The sequence below is a fragment of the Cnephaeus nilssonii genome (genome assembly GCF_951640355.1).
Source record: "Cnephaeus nilssonii genome assembly, chromosome: 13".
Taxonomy (NCBI): domain Eukaryota; kingdom Metazoa; phylum Chordata; class Mammalia; order Chiroptera; family Vespertilionidae; genus Cnephaeus; species Cnephaeus nilssonii.
In genome coordinates, this window is record NC_137084.1 from 77,864,806 (window position 1) to 77,885,490 (window position 20,685).

Sequence of the window (20,685 nt, forward strand, 5' to 3'; positions counted from 1 at the left end):
GCACTGTGGTAGACACTTTTCATATATTACCTATAATCTTCCCAGCAACCTTGCCTGGTGGATATTATGACTAATAGTAGGAAATTTGCATCTGGTTCTGTAGATAGTAAATAAATGGCAGAGCCAGGATCTGAACCCAGTTTTGTCTGGCTTCCAAGTCCTGGCTTTTTGCTCTATATTTTTTAAACCATAAGCTTCCTGGGGGAAGAAGTGTCTTCTTAAGGCATTTGATGCCTGCGCAGAATTGGGACTCAAGAAATGATAGGTGCATAAATGAATGAGTGAGTGCGTGCGTGAGGAGTGATGCTACAAGCAATTCCCGTACTATCTCCCAAGGGAAGTAAAGTACTGCCCCCCTGAGAGAGGAATGGAGGTCAGTGGAAGGGGAAGAACAGAACCGGAAGGTTCTGCAATCGAGTGATGCTAGTTTTGGGGAGAGAGAACAGAGGTATGTCCTCTGGCTACTGTCTATGGCCAGGGTATGGGGTGCCTGGACGTGGCATGAGGGAGTGAACCATAAGGTTTCCCATCTGCTCTGGGGCCAACCTTGGCTGCAGCCCAGACACTCCAGAGGAGGAACTGAAAGGGGAGGGACTTAGGAACCCAAACCTACCTGGGAGGAAAGAAGAACCCAAACCACTAAGTGACATTTAGCTTATTTCCCTTTTAGAACCTGAGGCTGGGGCTTCTCTCAGGCTTTCCTAGAGAATGTAAGGGGGGTGTGCACGTGTGTGCGTGTGAGGCATGGAGGGGAGGGCCAGTGCCCTTCAGTGGTGTGAGGGTACACACCCACCTGCATGGCCTTGTGGCAAGCCTGTCAGATGCCCCGCCTCCTTTCCCTGGGAAAGGTTCAGATTTGGGGGAAATGGGAAAGGCTGGTAGACAGAGTGCCCTTTGGTTTTAATCTGCCTCAGACTCCTCCCTCTACCCACTCCCTAAGAGCAGGTTTCTCTTCAGGTGGTAAAAGTCACTGCTGGCCGCCTGACGCCTCGTGAAAGTGTCACGTGGCCGCCTCTCCTTGCTTGTGCGCTCAGCGCATCTACGTTCACTGTCCCCGTCCCGCTACCACCCCCAGCTTAGCCTCCGGGGTGGCAGGGATGAGGCCTATGAGCCAGTGCGGCCACCCCTGAGGTCCACAGGCAAGTCCTGGCTGAGGAACATGGCCCCACCCTCGGGAATCCTCGTCAGCCTGTCCCCCACCTGTGTACACCCCCCCACTGTCTCCTTCTGGGGAACGGGTGGCAGAGGCAGAGCATGGCGAGCCCCTGAGGGCTGAGGGAGTTTTAGAGGATCACAGAGCCTCCCCTCTTTATGTTACAGATGAGATTGGGGTCTAAAGAGAGAAAATCCTTTATTGAGTCCTTCATCTGCCCATTTGAGCTTCTTCCATTCGGCAAATACTCACCAAACACCTGTCGGATCCATGAGATACGGGGTTTAGGAAAGAAATGCGGTCCCTGCTCTCAGGTGGCTTTCATGTTGAAGGAGGAGGAGGAGACCATAACCGCTGACCTCCAAGCGAGCACCTCTCCCTCCCGAGGCTGGTGGTTCAGATCCCAGGCCAGCCTGGACTTCCCCCAGCCTCCTGCCTCAGGACTCACGCAGGACAGCCCCCGCCCGCTTCTGGGAGCCCCAGCCTTCAGTGCTGCCCCCTGCAGGCGGAACAGCTGAGACGGATGAAACAGGATTCCAGTCTACACACTTGTGGGCAGCAGAGGGGTGGGAGAGGAACAAGTAACTTTTGACCAGACTAAGGAGTCTTTTTTTTTAATTTGGTAAAATATATGTATCATATAATTTACAGTTTTACCATATTTAAGAGTATAGTTCAGTAGTATTAAGTACAATCACGTCACTCTCACCACTGTCCATCCACAGAACTTTTTTATCTTCCCAAACTTTGTACCCATTAAACAAGAATCCCCCACCCCCAGCCCCCAGACCAGGGGTTTGTAGCAGGTTGTGTCATGGGGACCAGGGTTTGTGGCATGTGATCAGCAATGGAGAGATTAACTACAGGCACCAACATATCTTTCCATGTGTAATGAGTATGTGCGACCCTGTTAATAGCTCCTCGGATGTCTGTGGTGTGCATAAATATTTGGAGATAATTTGCAACATTGCCAATGCAGTATGAAAATATGGATGACCAAGTCACAAGTACAGGCTATGTGACTGGTTTGTTGCTTTCATTCCCCATTGAAGAAACTGCTAAATCTCGGTTGGAGGTGGGTGGGAATGAAGGTGTGATGATTTCTCCTTCGAGTTCACCGCCGTTATGGATCCTAACCCTGCGCAGGCGGGAGGTGTGTGGACTCTGGGTTAACAAGTCCCCCAGGGCAGCGCTTGCCCACCCTTTCTGCTGGGGGGACAGCGTGCGGGGCCAGCAGGGCCCTGGGGAGTGGGACGCGGTGACACAAACCCTCCCTGTGCACAGGCTGTGGAGGGAGGGGAGGCAGGAGCATCGCAGGAACCCCACCCCCCACCCCCGACCGGGGGAAGGTGCCCCTGTTCTCCCCCAGCCGCCAGCCTGCTGTCTGAGGGGGGCAGGGCCTGTGCCCCCTGGAAGGGTGCCTTCTGGCAGCTTCCCGCTCCCCTCCCACCCCCTTGTCCAAAGGCTCCGTGCAGAAGGAAGCCATATGGTCCTTTGTGGAACACACTCTCCCGGGTACAGTCTCTTCCCGGGGAGATGCAGGCCTGGCTCCCCAGTCAGCTGGCCTCCCCTCCCCGCTGCCTCCTCCCCCACAGCCAGCCCAGAGAGTGGAAGGTTGTGGGGGCCAAGCTCACCAAGTCGGGGAGCCCTGCCGAGTCAGGATGAGCAAGGAGTCTTTTAGGAACACCCACCCACACGCTCACAGAAAACTGTTGAAGTCGAATGTCTCAAAGTCAGACCCCTTTTTAGTATGAATTTGCTGTGTCTCATTCTGAGCACTAATTCCAATTTAATTGCAAGTGGCCTGAAGCCTCTTCAATAGGAGTAACAAATGGTTTGATTTTGTAAACTTCATCAGACTGCATTTTAAATGCGACACAGTAGCCCAACTCGAATGCCAATGAAGCACTGGAGTAGCTCTCTGTTTACTAATTATCCGTTTTTACTCCAAGCCACGCTGGCTGGCTTGTCTGATTAAATCGGATTTGTGGGATAGAGAACAGCTAGCAGAGTTTTCTCTATAGTAAACGAGATTGAAACTATGGGCCGCCTGGCTGCACACTGTAAATTATATTTCCTTTTAAAGGGGACGTGTCTCTTTTATTCCTCTGTCGTCCCTCCTGCATATTAAACTTTACGGCACAGAAATGCACCCGCTGCTTCTAAGCCCAGCCTCTCCCTCTCCACCTGGTAGCCAGCTCGCTTCTGTCGCTTTCCACCGTCCCCTCTGAAGACCTGGAAAGGAAACTGGTCGCTACATCCCATAGGCACCCCCCTCCACTCCTTTTCCTTTTCAGTCCCTTTCCCCCCTCTATCTGGGGGTGAGATTTCATGATTCCATTGTTCTAAAAGGTACCTGCGATGATTTGGGCCCTTAGAATCCATATTGCGCTGGCTAACAGAAAGTTCTAGCAGTAAAATGTACTGGGATGTAACAGGACTGGGTGCTCTTACGTCTTTCTTTCAGAAAGACATGAGGATTGGTGCTATTGGGCAGGGTTGGGCTTGAATTGGTAGTGACAGTGTAGACAGTGAAAAAACAGTTGATTTCTGAAAAATTAAACTTGTTCCTTTGGTCCACGCTACAATGAAATCCTTTCCTCTGAGCAGAGGGACATTAAAATCACCGGGCCTCTACCTGTGGCCCAGCAGGAAGGCCGTGAAATAGCTACTGGCAGGGTGGACCCGGGTGGGTGTTGCTGGACTGGTGCCCCCAGGTGAAGCCCAGGATGGGGCGGCCGGTGCGTCTGTCCTCCTCCCCCCTCCCTGGCCAGTTTTGAGGTCGGGGGTCAGGCCTAGTCTCTCTCTCTCTCTCTCTCCCCTCTCCATACACAGGTGTGGTCAGGTTGTGCTTAAACGCCGGGGCTTCTAAGACTTGAACTCTGCGAGCTTGACCTGCCCTGCCCTCACTCTTGGTATCAACCTTTGTGCGGGAGCTTTTCATATTTTAATTTGCTCGGAAGGTCCTGCAAAATTAGCAGAGTGCGCACTTTCCCCCATTTGGCCATTGTGTGCGGTACAGTACAGGAAGGTTGGCGGTGCTTCTGATAGCCTGGTTACCGTGGGAATGAATGGCCACCACACTCTCAGGCTCACCGCCCTGCTTTTAATTGTTGACAGTAAAAAGCGTTTAAATGCTGCTTAATTTGTAATCATCTTCTGGGGGGGAAGGAGAGGAACCATTAAAATGTCAGTGAAATGAATACGCCCGTCTCTGTTTTTCGGTTTGGTTGTGTTATGTTTATAGGGGGCAGGTTTTCTTTTCATTGCCCAATGTTTGTCAGATCTTTACATGCTCTGAAATCAGTATTTCATTTTATTTTGAATTTCCATCTCCCAACCCCACCCCCTCCCCACCCTGTTCTGTCTCGGGGTCTTTGTCTTGCCTCTGTCTGTCCTCATCTGTCCCTTCTCTTCTATGTGCGCCCCTCTGCCTTCACCTCACAGTCCCGGGAACACACTGGGGGTTACAAGAAATCTTAAAGAAGACCACAGCCTCATTTTTCCCCCCAAAAGACTCCTCTTCTGGGTCCCAGTTCCTCCCCAGGGGCCTCAGGCTGACTGTGGGTGCCTGGAACCGAGACAGCGAGTGTCTGTAGAAAACGCCCTGTGCACAGAACCAGAGATGAAAGCGACCTGCTGGTACTTAGTGTGCAAATAAGGAAATTGAAGCTCACCTTCAGGGGGACCCTCTGTGCCCTCCCACCGCTCAGAACGCAAGTGCCTACTAAGCGCCGGGCACTGTGCTAAAGACCTGACCCTGGATTCAGAGGGGCCGGTTCTCGGCTCACTCTCTAGGCCAGGTCATTGGGTGTCCTGTCTGTCACCCCGGTGTTGGGGCTATGAGAGAGAAAGCCCCTACTCCCCATCCCCACCCCAGCAGCCAGGCCAGGCCCTGCCCCTGCACAGAGAGGTTAGCAAGTACCCTCAGACCCCGAGACTCAAGGATTGTCCTTCTGGGTGTATGGCCGGTTCTTGGAGGTACTAGCAGGAAACAGGTGGTTCCTTGAGAGAGAGGGCATGGCAGGTTCTGTCAGTCTTGCTTTCTCCATCTTCCCGAAACCCGTCTCACAGGGCTGCCAAGAAGGGTCGGCGTGAGAGGCCCCACTGGCCCCTAGCAGATGCTCAGTGAAGCTCGGTTTTCCTTTGCCTTGCCTATGACGGCTCCTCTGGGAGCCCGACGGTGGCTCCCACTGAAACCTCAAGAGTCCCTTTAAAGGAAGGCTGTGGAGGCAGACTTCTCAGTGGGAGAAAGGACCTTTCCGTCTTCAGCGCCCTCTTCAGTAGGCCGAGAACCACTGGCTGCTGGAGTGTGTCTGGTGGAGGCCCTTTAAGAAGCATTTACTTCCCCTTTATTTTTCCAGTGGGGACACGCAGGCTCAGAGAGGTTTAGTAACCTGCCCAAGAATGCACAGCAAGCTAGCCAGGACTCGAAGGCAGGTCTCCAGCTGAAGACTCCAGTGCTTTCCACTCTTCTCACCCCTTCAGCTGGAGCCTGTAGTGAAAGGTCACGGGGAAGGATGGGGAAGAGGACAGCAGCGGGATGACTTTCCTCGCTGACTTTCACCTGCCAGACGGACTGCCCACCTCACACTCGGGGTTCTTTGCCCAGAAGCCTGGGGGCCAGATGAGTCTGAGACCGATGGACCCCAGTTCCTTACAGTCCGGCTGTAGGCCTCCACCCTCCGCAGGCGGAGCTGGGCACACACCAGGGAGGGGCACTGAGGAGGAACCCACTGTAGCTCCGTTTGCTCCTCCCCACCCCCCTCCCCCAAATGAGGGAAGCAGAGCCCACTGGCTTGGGAACCCAGAGAGTAGACTGGTCTCTCTCCTCTGAACCTGATTTCCGCAGAGCAAGCAGCGTAGAGACCCTGAGGAAGGTAGTTCTCTTCTCCATCTTGGGAGGAGAAGTGGGTCCCCCAATATAGCAGGATGCCCACCCCCCAGCCGTCTTCTCCCAGACTGGCCTCGGCTCAAAGGCACCGACCCCTCCGCACAGGGAGTTACCTGAGAGCGGCAGCTGTGGCAGGTCCCCCAGGTTAGGTGACTGGGGCGCCCTCTGCTCCAGGACCTGCTGAAGTTGGTCTAGTTTTCAACCGGGGGCCAATTAGTTTCACAAATGGGGGCCCCGTGGTGCCAGGGCACATTTGTTCCGGGCCTGCGCACTGGCTGGGCCCCATTGTCCTGCCTCCCAACCCCAGTGGGCCCATTGTCCTCATCCCCAGCGGGTGCTGCGTGCCGCTGATTTATCCAGGCGGGCGTCCTGCGGGCTCCTGGCCGCACCGCCACAGCTGGCGGAGGTGCTTAAGGCCTGGGACCTCGTGACCTTTGCCCCAGTCCTGCTGTCATTTTGAAAGTTACAGACCGTAGGCCTGCATACTTCTCCGGATTTACTTCCCACCCCGGCCCCTCCAACACACGCACACGTACACACACACACACACACACACACACACACACACACGCACGCACTCCCTTTCCTTCCTTGTTCTTGTAGTAGAAATTTGGATTTATTCTAGAATGTGTCCGGAAGGGGCTGTGGGAGGTACCCAGAGGGGCTAGTCTCTCCTCATGTGGAGGACCAGCTGCTCCCCTCGGGGCTGGGGGGGCCGGGGGGCTCCCACCCTCCATTCCTTAGTCCTCACCCCAGGCAGAGCGGGAGGAACAAGGAGTTTGTCCCATCAGTGAGGCCTGCCGGGAGCCAGGCCAGGGCGTGGCATCTCCCAATTGAACTTGCCCTTGGCCCCTTTGCGGCCAGCGGTGCCTGCACCCTGAGCAAGGTGTCCTGGCTGGAAGTGGGTGGAGATGGTCTTGTACCCAGGCAGCAAAGCCTAGACCTGGCTCCATCTTAACCGTTGACTCTCTCTTGCGAACCAAACTCCACTTTCCCTCCTTTTACCTCCTTTGCTTTACTCCCACCCCATTCCTTGTCCCCTCCCCCAGTTTCTGCCCCTCCTGGCTGGCTTGTTGGAGTGATTGACAAAATTAGCAAATCCATTCATGTTACTTTATTGTGCAGGTCTCAATAAATCCCGCGTGTCCGGGTGCACCGTAATGAGCTGGCGAGCTGACAGATTTGTTTACTGTAGCTGGAGGTGCCGAGTAATGAAAGTGCTGGTGCCTGCAGCTCGCCGCTAAACAAACGCAGTCTCTGGGAGCCAGTTGCTAGCTGCTGCCTGAGGATGAGCCCACATTCCCTAGAGACTGAGGGGTGTGTGTGTGTGTGTGCATGCACGGGTGTGTGTGCATGCCTGCCTACATGCCTACATATGTGTGCTTTGAGACGTAATCATACACCTATCCATGGCTTAGTATTAAAACAAATTTGAATCAGCTGCTCCAACTCCTCCCCTTTTGGGCTGTTCGTTAAGAGTTCTCTGCTTAGGAATCCATAACATTCCCACCCATCTCCCTTGAGGAAATAGAAGGTTATGTACATGTATAGGGTGCCTTCCAAGATTCCAAGCAGATAGAATGAAAGGAGAAAGGGGTAGGGAGGGTTGGGTAAAGAGACTGGCATCGACAAGGCTGAAATTGTCAAGAAGGACAAATGTTCAGGTTTTTAGCTCTTGGCTTGGTTTGGAAAGATGTAACTGAGCACGTGGTTGAGCGTGCCCGCAGCCCTGGCCAGTGTGGCTCCGTTGGTTGGTGTCACCCTGTACACCGAAAGGTCTCGGGTTCCATTCCCGGTCAGGGGCACACCCGTATTACAGGTGTGAGCCCTGGTCAGGGTGGGTGTGGGAAAGTGCCCAGCAGTACGTGACTGTATGCAGGAGACACACACCCGCGCACAGGCTTACAGCTAAGCTGGTGGGAGGCAAGCTCCCAAGGTGTTTGCTCGGCCTCTCTACCCCTCCCGGGAGGGAGGCGGTGGGCAGTAAAGGAGACAGCGGGATTGGCTCGAACTCTAGCAGCCGTCACTCCAGGGGTCGGTGGGAGGACACCTTCTCGGGCTGGGCAGTCTGGGCCCTCGCTGCACGCAGCTAGCTGGCTGAGGACGCGCAGGAGCCTGTCCCAGATGGTCCTGCAGCTTACGCCCCAGAGGAAACCAGAGGGGGCGCTCTTGGCCCTTTCTCCGGTGGTCCCTACGTGATGGCACAGGGGAGCCAAAAGCAGCAGGCGCCTCTGCCCGCGTCATGGGCTGGGTGTTTGGCTCCTTTTGTCTCCTCCCTGCCGCCCTCCCCCCCCCCCCCCGTCGCCCCCCCACACACACACACACACCGCTAGTCCTCCCCATCCTCTTGAGATGCAGACAGAGCCTCCCTGCCTTCAGTGTGAGTCAGCCCCAGGCTGCTTGTCTGTGTCTGTCTCTTTCCCCCGCACAGTGGACATGCCTCTGTCTTGACTTCATCTTTAACAACAGTGCGGGAAGGGGGGGCAATGTGAATCGAGGCTTTCACACACCCCTAAATTTGATACTTTCTTCCTCTGGGAGAAGAAGCTCCTGGGGTGGCAGGGAAGCAGCTCTTCCTTTGGTGGGGGTGGTCGGGGGGTCGGATGTGGAAGCCCGTCGTGGTCCATGTGCATGGACACGCACACGCTCCAGCACATGCACACGCACACGCCGCTGTCACTGCCGGCTTACCAAAAAAAGCCGGAGTATATTTAGATTCCTCTGCTCTTTTGATTAAGAAACTGCTTATAGCTGGAGGTAATAAGAGCCTTGCTGAAGGTGAGGCACCTGAGCCTCTCCCCAGCTGTGTGCCTCTGCTCCCGCTCCTTCCTTCCTGGGAGAGAGCTAATTGGTATGGAAATCGTACAGGTGTATAAACACGAGGGTGTTTGTGTCTCACAATTTCAGACCCAGGCGTCACCTGGGTGAAATAAGCACCCTGGGTCTATGTCACCCCTCCTCCTGCTGTTCCACCCTGGCCTTGGCTTTCTCCCATTTTTTTGCTAAAATTAAACTCGTTTTAAATTGCGAGTCTGTGAGCCGTACACGCCGTGCAGCCAACGCTGGCTGTGCTTGCTGCCCGTGGAGGTGGAGCGGGTGCAGTGGCCACCCTCCCCGAGCTGGAACTGAAGCAAACGGGGCGGGCGTTGGCCGGACCCTGCCCACCTCCCCTGGAGCCCCCCTGATTCAGCCTGCCTCACCCATTCCCTCTTCCTCGTCCTACTTCCCTCCTGGCAGACAGCCTTGGAGTCCCGGCAGGAAGTGCTATGGTTTGACCTGGTAAATGGTTTCCTTGGGCCGAGGCGAACTCACGTGTCTGATTTACATGGAAATTTACAGATTGATGGGAAACAACCCATTTCTAGGATTGGCGGGCTCAGAAGCGCCCGTCAGTTGCCTCACAGCACGGTGTGGTTGGTGCTGGAAAGGGCAGGCGAGTTATGAACGCTGTTTCCTCAGCCAGCATGGGAGGCCCAGCAGCAGCCGCACGGAGCCAGGGAGGGCCGCCCCTGGGCCGGAACCAGGGGCTTCTCACTGCCTTCCTGTGTGATGTGTAAAACCCATCCTTCTGTGGTCTGAGCAGTAGAGTCAGACGGGGAGCCAGAACTGGGGTGTCCTACCCACACAGACATGAGGGGCCCACAGAGGTCAGCGCCTGTGGGTCGCTTTGCATTACTCACTTCCAGGAGGGTCTGGCGGGAAGCTCTGGGCAGCGGGTCTGCACTTGCCCCAGCTCTAGCCGCTGCCTCTGTGCCATGCTTCCCGCCCGTCCCTCTGCCCTTGGTGATCGCCCACAGCTCCTCACTCTGTACTGCTCCTGGCACGCAGTGAGCGCCTGCTCCCTGCCAGGCCCTGTGCTCTGTAAAGATAAAGAGAATAGTTCATGCTTTAGAGGGCTTACAATCCAGCAGGCAGAGCCTCATGTCAGAAATAAATGCGACCCGGGGTTTTTACGTGCTGTAAGCGCCAGGGCTCAGAGGAAGATGTTCTTGGCACCGAGTCCTGAATGGTGCCGCTCAGCCAAGATGCCTTCTGCAGGGTCAGCTTCCTGGAAGAAGCGGCCCGGAGTCGATAGAGCAACTTGGGCTTGTATGTTGTGCAGGCTGCCGTGAGCCGTGGCCAGGTGGTCCGCGGCCTGAGGACGCCGGGCTGAGGGGGCGGCGGCTGGAATCCAGCCCGCTTTGCTCGCGGAGCTGTGCGCCCAGGCGAGCGAGGATCCGTGTCTGCCCAGAGCAAGAGACACAATTTGCTAATTCAGACAGAGGCGTCGTCCGGGCTGGCACCGGGCTGCCACCACTTTATAGCTGTGAAGCTTTTTCACACGGGCATCTCATTGGATGCTCTCAACAGCCACAGGCAGTAGGGCAGGGGATGGGCACACTCTGGCCCAGAGGAGTGCAGTGACTTGCTGAGGGTACGGGGCAAGGATGTGACAGAGCCAGGAGGCCCGTGCCCCCTTTGTCTCCGCGTGGGCCGGAGCCGTATTCTGACGCTGCCCCCCCCCCCCCCGCCCCCGCCAGTACATCCCACTGCAGCTAATGAATTGCTAATACAATTTTCTAGATAATTTTATTTTCATAGTCCCACATTTCAATGTGTTTCCAAAAGCCAGCATTTATTTGCCTAATCTCCCAGTGTAATAGAATCTGCCCTGACTCATCATCATACATGCGGACAATCAGCTAGGCAGAAACTATAGCAAATTGGTTAATATCTCGGATCTGGTCTCGATTTTTAACTTGCTGCCCCGACAGCTTTCCTGGTGTCTCCTCCACATCTCCCCTGCCCTTTCCTTTTTTCTTTTAAAATATTTTTGCATTCTTTCAGCTGTTGGTGTCCAGACACAAGGCTGGGCAGAGTGGACGCGGGGCCTGAGAGCCCCCTGGTCTGTGTCTCTGGGCCGAGAGCAGTGTGTCAGGGGCCAGAGGGAGCCCCGCGCCTTGCTGGATGTCCCAGGAAGGTTGGGGGGAGGGGGGCCTGGGAGGGGCTCCGCTGCGTTTTCTTCCTGGGTGGCGGCTGTCTAATGTTAAACCTGTGGCTGCGGTGCTTCCTGACTTGAGCCCGGGCCCCAGGTCCTGCCATGCCACCTCCTGGGTGTCATTCCTCCACTCCTGTCCTTGCAGCCCCTGCGCTGGTCTGGTTCCCACCCCTCTCTAGTGGGGGCACAAAAGCATCAGCTCTCTCCCTGCCTCCAGCCACCTGCCTCTGCGGTTGGTCCCCAGGCTGCCCCCGGGGTAACTGCCCTCACCTACTACAAGGATCATGCCAGCACCCCCAGCCTTCGCAGCACTGCGTCGCCTCAGAACGAAGTCTAATCTGTCCCACCCCCGGTACGGCCCTGTGCCATCAGGAACCTTCCCTGCTTTTCTCTCCCAGGGCCTATCCTCTGTCCCCGTCTGCTCTGAGATTTGCTTGTGGTGTTCCTTAGCCCGAGTCCAGTGCCCCACTCCTAGTCCTCACTTCTCCGTACTCTTCATTGTTCAGAGCCATTGAGAACGTCTCTCAGATCGTCTCAAAGCCTCTTGAAGCCGCCCTGCCTTGTCCTCGGGGTGGTTGTTGACGGGGGTCCCCCAATAGCCTGGGAGCCCCGTTCTCTAGTTGATCTCAGCATCTCCCTGGTCACAGTGTCTACGCCGGGGAGCATTCTCTGTCAGCTTGGTGGACCCCAGGCGGGTTCAGACCTCCCGGGAAGGAGGGGTGGCATCGTGGGGCAGCTTCCTAGGCCGCGGGAAGGCCGAAGGGGCAGAGTGCTGCGTGCCGGGTGGTGCCCGCCCTCGGAGCTCCTCTGGGCCCGGCTTTAGGCTCAGGGTGTCCCACTGGGAATGTCCTCGTGTTCCCTCTGACCCAGGCTCCTCCACCCTGGCGATTCCAGGGGCTGCCTGAGGGAAAACCTGGGCATGGCTCACCCCGCAGGCCGGCTCCATCTTAACTGACTTGAAGCAGTTGTTTGACATCTGGCTTAATCGGGGTTCTCTGTGGGGTGACGTTGGGGGCAGAGGGGCTGCTGGTGTTGGGGCCTCGGGATGAAGCAGCCAGGGCTGCTGTGTCACAGGACATGTGGATGGACTCCACTCCTGGGTGCACTGGCCAGGATGGACTGGACCCTGGGGACCCAGCGCTGGTCCGCTTCTGCATGGACAGCCCTCCCGCTGGTGCGCCCCCTCCATCAGGGAGCCGAGTGCCCCTGCCTCCCGGATCTGGCTGCTGCCGGGGTTCGGAAGCCTTCAGAGAGCCATGCCCATGACTCGGCCCCAGCCACCCCTCCCACCCAGGTCCTGAGCATTGCTGGGCGAGCGCTGGGCGCATGGAGCTCCTGGACCCGCGGCTGGCGCTGGCTGCTGCTTTGTCTTCCCAGAGAAGCCCAGGCAGACAGGTGGCAGCCCCAGAGGTAGACATGGGCCCAGCCCTGTGTCTACAGACCTCGGCATTTTTAAACCTCAGCTCTACCTCTTTCTCACTGTGTGGCTTTAGGCAAGTTATTTCGTCTCTGTTTTCCCATTTGTAAAAAGGGATGCAAATGCCTGCCGTGGGGAGCAGCGCGTGTTAATGAGACGACAGCACAGATAAAGCGCCTTGCACAGTGCCCGATCAGTTCCCTGCCCTCTGCTCGTTGAGGCCGGGAGCAAGTCCCTGCCCTTGCTTGTGCTGTCGCCCTGCTCAACCTGGCCTGGTCCTGGGTGCAGGCAGCATGAGTTGAGCATGGCTGCAGGTGCCTTGTCTCTGAGTGTCTACACCAGTGGCTGTGAGGGGTGGAGGACTATGGGGAGTGAGAGGTCTTGCCTTCCCACTAATCCATCCCCAAACCAGCCACGAATGGGACTGAGGCAGGAGAACAGACCTCCTGCTTGCCGGTCCCATTGGTGGACCAGAGAGGCAGCCAAGGCTCTTTGTGCGACCCTTCCCCACCCCACTTTCCCCCAGGAGCCCCGATTCCACACTGAGCAGGCCCCTGGCAGCCAACGCTCTGCCCCTTCCTCCCCTGGGGCTGGGCGTGCAGATGCCAGTCTGCCCCCCTTTCCCGCTGTCCCTCACATGGGGCTGGGCACGGGGGATACTGCCCAGATGCCAGCAGAGGGAGGCGCGCAGATGGGCTTGCTGGGGAGCTCATGTGCTTATGGAAACAGAATCCAAAATGGTGGGCGACGAGCCACCAGTTAGGACCCAGACGGGGGTCGTAGCTTCCTCAGGGGCTGCTGCGCCCGGAGAGGCTGTGGCTCAGAGCAGCCCTGGGCAGGGACTCAGACACACAGGAAGTGGCGGCCAGTCTTGGAGGGCACCGTGGGTGCCTACCTAGCTGTGCCCCGGGTCGGCACAGGATGGCTGGACTGGGTTAAATGAACATCTCATGTTCCTCGTTAGCTTAAATCCTTTGAAAATTGCCCTTTGGTCTTGGGATGAAACCTAAAGTTCCTAATACGGTTTTCAAGACCCCACACGGCCTGGCCCTGCCTGCTGCTCCGGCTCCCTCCCCTGTCCCTGCCTCCCAGCTGCCCCGTTCTTCTGCCTGGCCCTCCGGCCTGCGTGCTTCTCTCCAGCCTGGAGTGTTCACAGCTACTGTTCCGTCCTCCGGGAATGGTCTCCGCCCTCCCCGTGTGCCGGGTAGCATCTGTGATGAGAGCAGGGCCTTGTATCCTTTCCCACGGTGACAGCCCCAGGGCCAAAAAGAGGGTCCTGCTTGCAGACGGCACTGAAATAGTCTTCGTTGAGCGAATGGACCCTTGAGATACGTGCTTTAACGACTGGAGTGTCGGGTCTGTAGAAGCAGCCGGGGACCCCTGCCCGGTGCCGGGCGCACCGGCTCCGCTGCTCAGGAACCTGGGCAAGCACTTCGCTCTCGCTTTCCTCATCTGGAGGGTGAGGACGGAGTGCCTACGGTTTGGTGATGTGATTTTAAGTTAGTTACAGCTGAACAATGGCTGGCAGATGTTATCGCCATTATTGTTATCCTCACAGAGGCCACCTGACATCCCACCTCCTGCCCCAGACTCCGCACAGGCCCTCTGACGGGTGTGGTTTTAGTGCCGTGCCTTCGACAGCACTGCGTACAGCTGCTGGCTCCCGTTAGCTACTGTGACGTGTTTTATCACTGCTTCCCTTTCTCCACTGGACTTCGGGTTTCGTGGTACCGGGCAGTACCATGGTCCCACTGGATCGCATACTGGGTGCTCCGTCCACATTGCTTGTCCTGGGCCGCCTCCGGGTTCGCCCCGAGAGTGGGGGCTTGAGGGCACCAGTCCTGATGCGGGCCCTGCGCTAGCCCGGATGGGCAAAGAATGGCCTGCGTTCCAGCTTCCTGAGGCTCTCCCGGCTCTGTCTCCCACAGGCACAGACATGGCTGTCTTCTGTCTGCTGTGCGGGAAGCGTTTCCAGGCGCAGAGCGCCCTCCAGCAGCACATGGAGGTCCACGCGGGCGTGCGCAGCTACATCTGCAGCGAGTGCAACCGCACCTTCCCCAGCCACACCGCCCTCAAGCGCCACCTGCGCTCACACACAGGTAGGCCAGCACATGATGGGCGGGTCAGGGTCTCTGGGAACCAGCGTCTGGATTTACCTCCAAACACATAAAGTGGGGGTGCTGGGCAGAATTAGCCCTCAGCTCTTGGCTCAAGGATTGGGCGGTGCAGGTAAATGTTGATGGTTCTCCCATCCACCTTGGGGAACTGGAGTTCTCCATCTCTCTTTGCTCAACAGGAGGGGTGCTCATTAGAGATGCAGTCTTGGGTCCCCCTCTCAGGAACTTTGATTCGTTGCATACGGTCTGCGATGCAAGACTTCAACGCTGTTAATAAATATTCCCAAGGGATTCTGAGGCAGGTGGACCCAAAACACATTTGGAGAAAAACCTACCTGCTTGGTCTCTGGTTCTCTCTACCACACACCCCTCCGCTCTCCCTGGCCCCACCCCATGGACACATGTTCCCCAATCAGCCTTGGGCTCCGAGGGGAATGTTGCAGAAGCCGGCCCAATTGCTCCACAATAACAGAAGCCATTTCTATCCGGGGCCGTCACCTTGCTTAGGGGAGTAAACGATGAGCCATGACATGTCTCTGCTTAGCCGGTTCCAGACGCCAGTGAGGCTAGACCAGGTGCCACCACACTGTAGTTTGGGGGGGGGGGGTGGGGGGCATGCTCGGTCCCTGAGGGCCAAGAGCGTCTGCTTCCTTGCAACCGACCCGGATCCCATCGTAAGGGGATGGATGACTTAAATCCTTTCCTTTCTCTAAGACAAAATTGGGTCCCTGCTGACTGTCCTGGATAAAGGACTGCCCACACCTCTGCTGTGTGTGTTCTATGCTGGGTTTGGCATGAGAGGGCGGGGCCAGGGCGACAGGCAGGCAGGCTCTCTGTCTGGTTTGTGACAGGGTGTATGTTCCTGTCTGTTGGACAGGGCACAAAAACTGTGTACAGACAGGTGGTTGGGCACTTTCTCTCCTCACCCCCGAGTCTTGTCACAGCTCCGGGACTCCGTGTGCAGCCCAGGCCTTCCACGGGTGACAGGCTCAGCGGAGCAAGGGAGGGGCTTTCTTTACCGTGGACTGAGGAGCCTGTCCTGCCAGCCGTGGGCATGCTCACCGAAGAGCCTGCCTGGGCTCTCGCTTCTGGATGCCACTCTGTTCAGGGGAGCATGTGGCCCGAGCATCACCGCATTTGCCGAGAACTCTTTAGAATTGCTGGCACAGGGCAGGGCAGGGCCCAGAGAGCGGGGCCTGGCGAGAAGGGCTCAGGCGGAAGGAATGCCGGCAGGACTGTCTCTGCAGTGCCTCGTAAGCATCCCTCGCAGGTCCACGCACCTTCCCGTCAACACCACCCCCACTGCGGTCCCACGTTCAGCCTTCTCCAAGATGGCCAGTCACCTTCAGCCACGAGCCTCCTGGGACTGAAGGATCCAGCCCCGCTAAGTCTACCCAGGTTACGCCCTGCTCGGCTCAGGCCCCTTCAGAGAGCTCGGCTGTCAGCTGTCGCAGGCTTCTGTGTCGTTGGGGGCTCAGACCTGTGGGGAGGAGGCATCGTTTGGGAGAAGCGCTTGCTTAATCTCGGAAGCATGGCACATGAGCCCCGCCTGTGCACACGCACAGACTCAGCGATGGCCACCAGCGAGGCCCGGTACACACAGCCACACACAGGCGGAGCACGCCCCACACAATGCCTCATTAATATTCCGTTGTTCTTGGCCCATTTGCTGCTGGGGCCTGGTGTTTAGCATCCGCAGCTGTGTTTGGTAAGTTAGTCCAGCCGCGCTCTTGGCATTGATGGATCCCTGATTCACGCGGCTCGTCATATAATAAGCTCTCAGCTGTGCTGCGTGGAGGGGCCCGAGGAGCCGATGGGCTGGGGCTGGGATGGGGAGGATGACGCCGGGCCTGCCGGTGCCGGGGAAACCGCAGGTGAGGACAGGCCGCGGGGGTCACAGGTGCACTGGGCAGGCCGGAGAGGGCCCTAATTAGTCTCATTTGTCCTGTACTTAATGTCAAGCTCATTAAAGAGGCTACAGAGTTAATCAGCATATACCACAGATTGGATTTGGAGTTGTGCAGCCAGTTTTGTGTACATTACGGCAACACTGACACAATTAACTCTCAGGGTAAGGATTTTGGACCAGGTCCTGGCCATGTGCCCAAAGGTGTGTGTGTGTGTGTGTGTGTGTGTGTGTGTGTGTGTGTCTGTGTCTTCTAAGTTTTTCATATTCTTTTCCCTGGCTGCCTCTAGAGATTTCCTACTTAAGCTTATTTAACATGTGATCCACTTCATAATTAAATTCATAAAAATCTGATCAAACAAGCTCTCTGTCTTTGCCCTGTGTCTTTAAACGCGTAGGCCCCCCTGCAGGGGAAGGCGCAGACGCTGGCTTCCCAGCCGGGTGGCTGTGGTGTACGTTTTAATTACCAGCTCTGGCTGAAGTCTCCCGTGGCCCTGGCTTTATTTATTTATTTATATCTTGATGAGGATTCTGAATCCTTGATTAAAGTCGTAATCATTGCGGATTCGGTAAGGAGGGGCAGTTGGATGTCAGACGGGCTGTGTGTGCAGCGTCTGCACAGAAAGTGGCACGCGGGCACTGACCGACCTCACCCAGCTAAGGAGGCCCAGGGTCTGGGTGGGCGGGCCCTCCCCTTGGGTCAGATGGGACTGGCGCCTGGCGGCTGGCGGCAGGCAGGTGCTGAGAACCCCCCGGGTCTGCGTGTGCGAGCCTCACGGGACCGGCTGCTCGGGCGCGCCCCATAGGCCGGCTGTGCTCCCTGGGCTTTTCCAATCCTCGGTGGAGTTGCTCCCCCCCCCCCGCCCACCCCTCTATGCCCTGGGGGCTTCTTGCAAATCTTTCACCCATGAGAGAGCCCGCCAGTGGGCAGACCCCAGCATCCACTCCCCATAGAGCCTTAAAAAACCCTCCAGAGCCATCAGAAGCGATGAGAATTTATGTGGGTACAGGGGCCAGCATTCAAGAGGGGGGAGCTTGGGGTAGCGGCCGGAGGAGGGGAGAGAGGGAAGAGAGTAAAATATAATTTTAAAGAGGAAGTGAAGGCACAGGCATGCGAGTCTATAACGAGAGGGACAATTTATGCCCAGGCACGCACGCAGTTTGACATGGGGATAATGAAAAAACGTAGGTCATTGTGGATGACTTAAACCTTCAGCAGCTGAAGAAAATGTATGAAATGCAGAGGACATTACACGGTTGGCAGCCCCGCACATCTGCAGGGGGACAAGTGAAATACAGTGGGCCATTCTTTACCATAAACTGTGGTTGTGGGAGATGCAGCCCAGAGAAATTGTAATTACAGTGACAAGACGAATCAGCGATATTTAAATATTCATGAACAAAGTCCGGGGTGATCAATCTATCTTTATTGTCTGTGCCTTCGCTCCTGTAATAAATAAGTAGCTGAAGTCTTCACCTTGCAGCCCCAGAGCCCCCACTTTAGGTACAAAATGAAAAGTCGTTAACCCCCACAACCCCACCCCAACCTCTCACCTTCCAGGGGACACTGGGGTGCACAGAAAGGAAGCTGGTGGGCGTGGACTCCAGGCGAGGAGAAGCAGTTCTCCCCGCGGTTCCTGCGCCCAGCGTTTCCGAGGGCCCACTCTGGGGCGTCCTCAGAGGCGTCCTGAGGCTCCAGGGTGAAGGGAGCTCCCCTTTACCTTCACGCGCTTCCATTTAGAAGCCTGGTGGGCCTGACGGGGAGTCGGTACAGCCTGTCAGTCAGCAATCTGAGATGTCCCATGTCCAGACTAAAACAGACCAGAATCCGACCCCTGACTCAGCTACTTACCAGCTCTTTGACCTTGAGGACCATGTTTAAGCATCTCTAACATCTCCGTTTTCTCATCTGTAAGAAGAGAATAAGAGTAATACCTTCCTTGTAATGCCCTTGCAGTGATTGCGTGAGATGAGCCATGTGAAGTTTTCATACAGTAGTGAGCACTCAAAAATGTGGGCCATTCTCATCAGAAAGTGCCATAAAAACTATACCACTGCTGCTAAAAGAACAAAATGCTGGACTTCTTTTTCTCTTTGGGGACAGAGAAGAAAGTGTAACCTCGTTTTGCCGGGGGCAGGGGAGGGTAAAGGAGGGGGGACTGAAGAGAAGCTTCCAAACAGGTGATTTTTGAGCTGGGCTTTGAAGGGTGACTAGGAGTTCGCTGGGGAGAGAAGAGAAAATCAAGTGGAGAGGATGGTTGTGTAAAACTGTGGAGGAGGGAAGGGGCAGAAGGCATTTTGGAAGAATGTTCTCGTTGTTCCCACGGCTTTTGCCCCTGGCCTAGAGGAAAGGAAGGGAAGGTAGCGTGAGAAGCTGAAAGGCCAGGTCTCGGAGCCCCCACGCCTGCTCTAGCCTCGAGGGGGCCTGCTCTCTGGGGACTGCTGTTTATCTCCAGCAAATGGGCTCTCTCTTCCTGGGACTGGCCCGTGGCCACAGTAAGGTACAGACGTATGTGAAGGGGGCTCTCTGTTGGTGCCCTGGGGGCCGGCCGAGGTTGGGGTCTGGCCTTCAGTGGTGTTTGCAGGTGGTGAATGCAGGCACTCGTCCTCCTGCTGTCCCCTAAAGCGGGGGCCGGGAGAGGCAAAGCCCCGAACCAGCCCCTTGTCCCCGCAGGTGACCACCCGTACGAGTGTGAGTTCTGTGGCAGCTGCTTCCGGGATGAGAGCACACTCAAGAGCCACAAGCGCATCCACACGGGCGAGAAGCCCTACGAGTGCAATGGCTGCGGCAAGAAGTTCAGCCTCAAGCACCAGCTGGAGACGCACTACCGGGTGCACACAGGTACCGAGGGCCAGAGCGGCCCTGAGCGGGCTCTGGAACCTGCGCGGGGTGGCGGGCAGGCGGCTCCCAGAGAAGCCAGGGCTGAACGGAAGGGGAGGGCAGGCTCTGCTAAGGGTTGTGTGTTGACCTGCGTGCCACTGCCCCTGGCAAGACGGAGGCAGGCATTGCTAACGAGCACCCCATCCTCGCCTGTGGCCAATGCAAGAAAGCAGAGCGATGACGACATGAGTCCTCTGCTTCCTGTCCCTCTGCCCTCCTCTGAACAGGGCAGCCACCTCCCCTCGTCACAGGAGGCTTCCCAGGTGGCGAGACTACCTTCCACTGCATCTTCTCAGAGGAAGTCCTTCTGAGGAAGCCCAGACCGGCCCTCCAGGCAGCCCTAACCAGTGGCTCCCAGATCACGCAGGATGATGTCTGTCTGTGAATCCCGAATTAGGTTTCCCCAAGTAGCTGAAAGTGAAGGTTAGGGTAGTTTTTTACTTGACAGAGTAGGAATGAGAGGGCATTGAGTTAGGTTACAATGAGGGTTGCGAAGTCATAAGTTACAGTTAGGTTCTGAGATTGGAGGAGCAGATACATTTAAAAAACCCAAGTGTGGAATGTTCTGCCATTTCAAAGGGACTTCACGTTCCTTTTTACATAATAGAAACATGAGCTACACGTTTCCCTGGGGTCGGTCGGCGGACCGGCAGAAGCGTCCCGGTGCCCAGGCCTGCCAGCTGGGGCGGTGGGTGCTGGGCGCCTGCTGGTGGAAGCCCGGTTTGCACATCTCTTCCCAACTGCAAGTTCAGTGGTGTCACCTGGGTTGCTTAGCCTTGGCCATGGTGAGAGTAGTCACAGCGTGGCCATGGCAAGTGCTACACATCCAGGCCTGCAGGGAACCGCTTGTTGCAGGTTCCTTCACCAGCCCACCACTGGTTGGGGGAAGGCAGCTCCTCAGAAGGACTTCCTCTGAGAAGATGCAGTGGAAGGTAGTCTCGCCACCTGGGAAGCCTCCTGTGACGAGGGGAGGTGGCTGCCCTGTTCAGAGGAGGGCAGAGGGACAGGAGGCACAGGACTCGTGTCGTCATTGCTCTGCTTTCTTGCATTGGCCACAGGCAAGGATGGAGTGCTCGTTGCTGGCCACTAGAGTGACCTAGAGATTCCCCAGGGGCCTGGGCCTCCTTAGCCCTTGTCGGGGATGTGGCCTGGCAGGTGGATCATTAAATGCATTGGCAGTGACTATTGTAAATAGCAGGTCGATAGTTAGATCACTTCGGCTGTTCATTACTTCATTATCTGCTGGGCCCTCTGCATGGAGGAGTATCGATAGTGAGATGGCTGGCCAGTTAATTACTGTATCGGAACAAGGTTCCCTCACTCCTCAGCTCAGCTCCAG

General features: G+C 56.5%; 1 protein-coding gene across 2 annotated transcripts in view; it reads left to right on the plus strand.

The window, feature by feature from the left end:
- Positions 1-20,685, plus strand: part of ZBTB16 (zinc finger and BTB domain containing 16) — a 188,154-nt gene that overhangs the window by 161,685 nt on the left and 5,784 nt on the right. For both annotated transcript variants that reach the window (XM_079787439.1, XM_079787440.1), the window contains exons 5-6: positions 14,371-14,541; positions 19,140-19,307. In XM_079787439.1, coding sequence (XP_079643565.1) covers positions 14,371-14,541; positions 19,140-19,307 — 339 coding nt within the window. The remainder of the gene's footprint in view (positions 1-14,370; positions 14,542-19,139; positions 19,308-20,685) is intronic.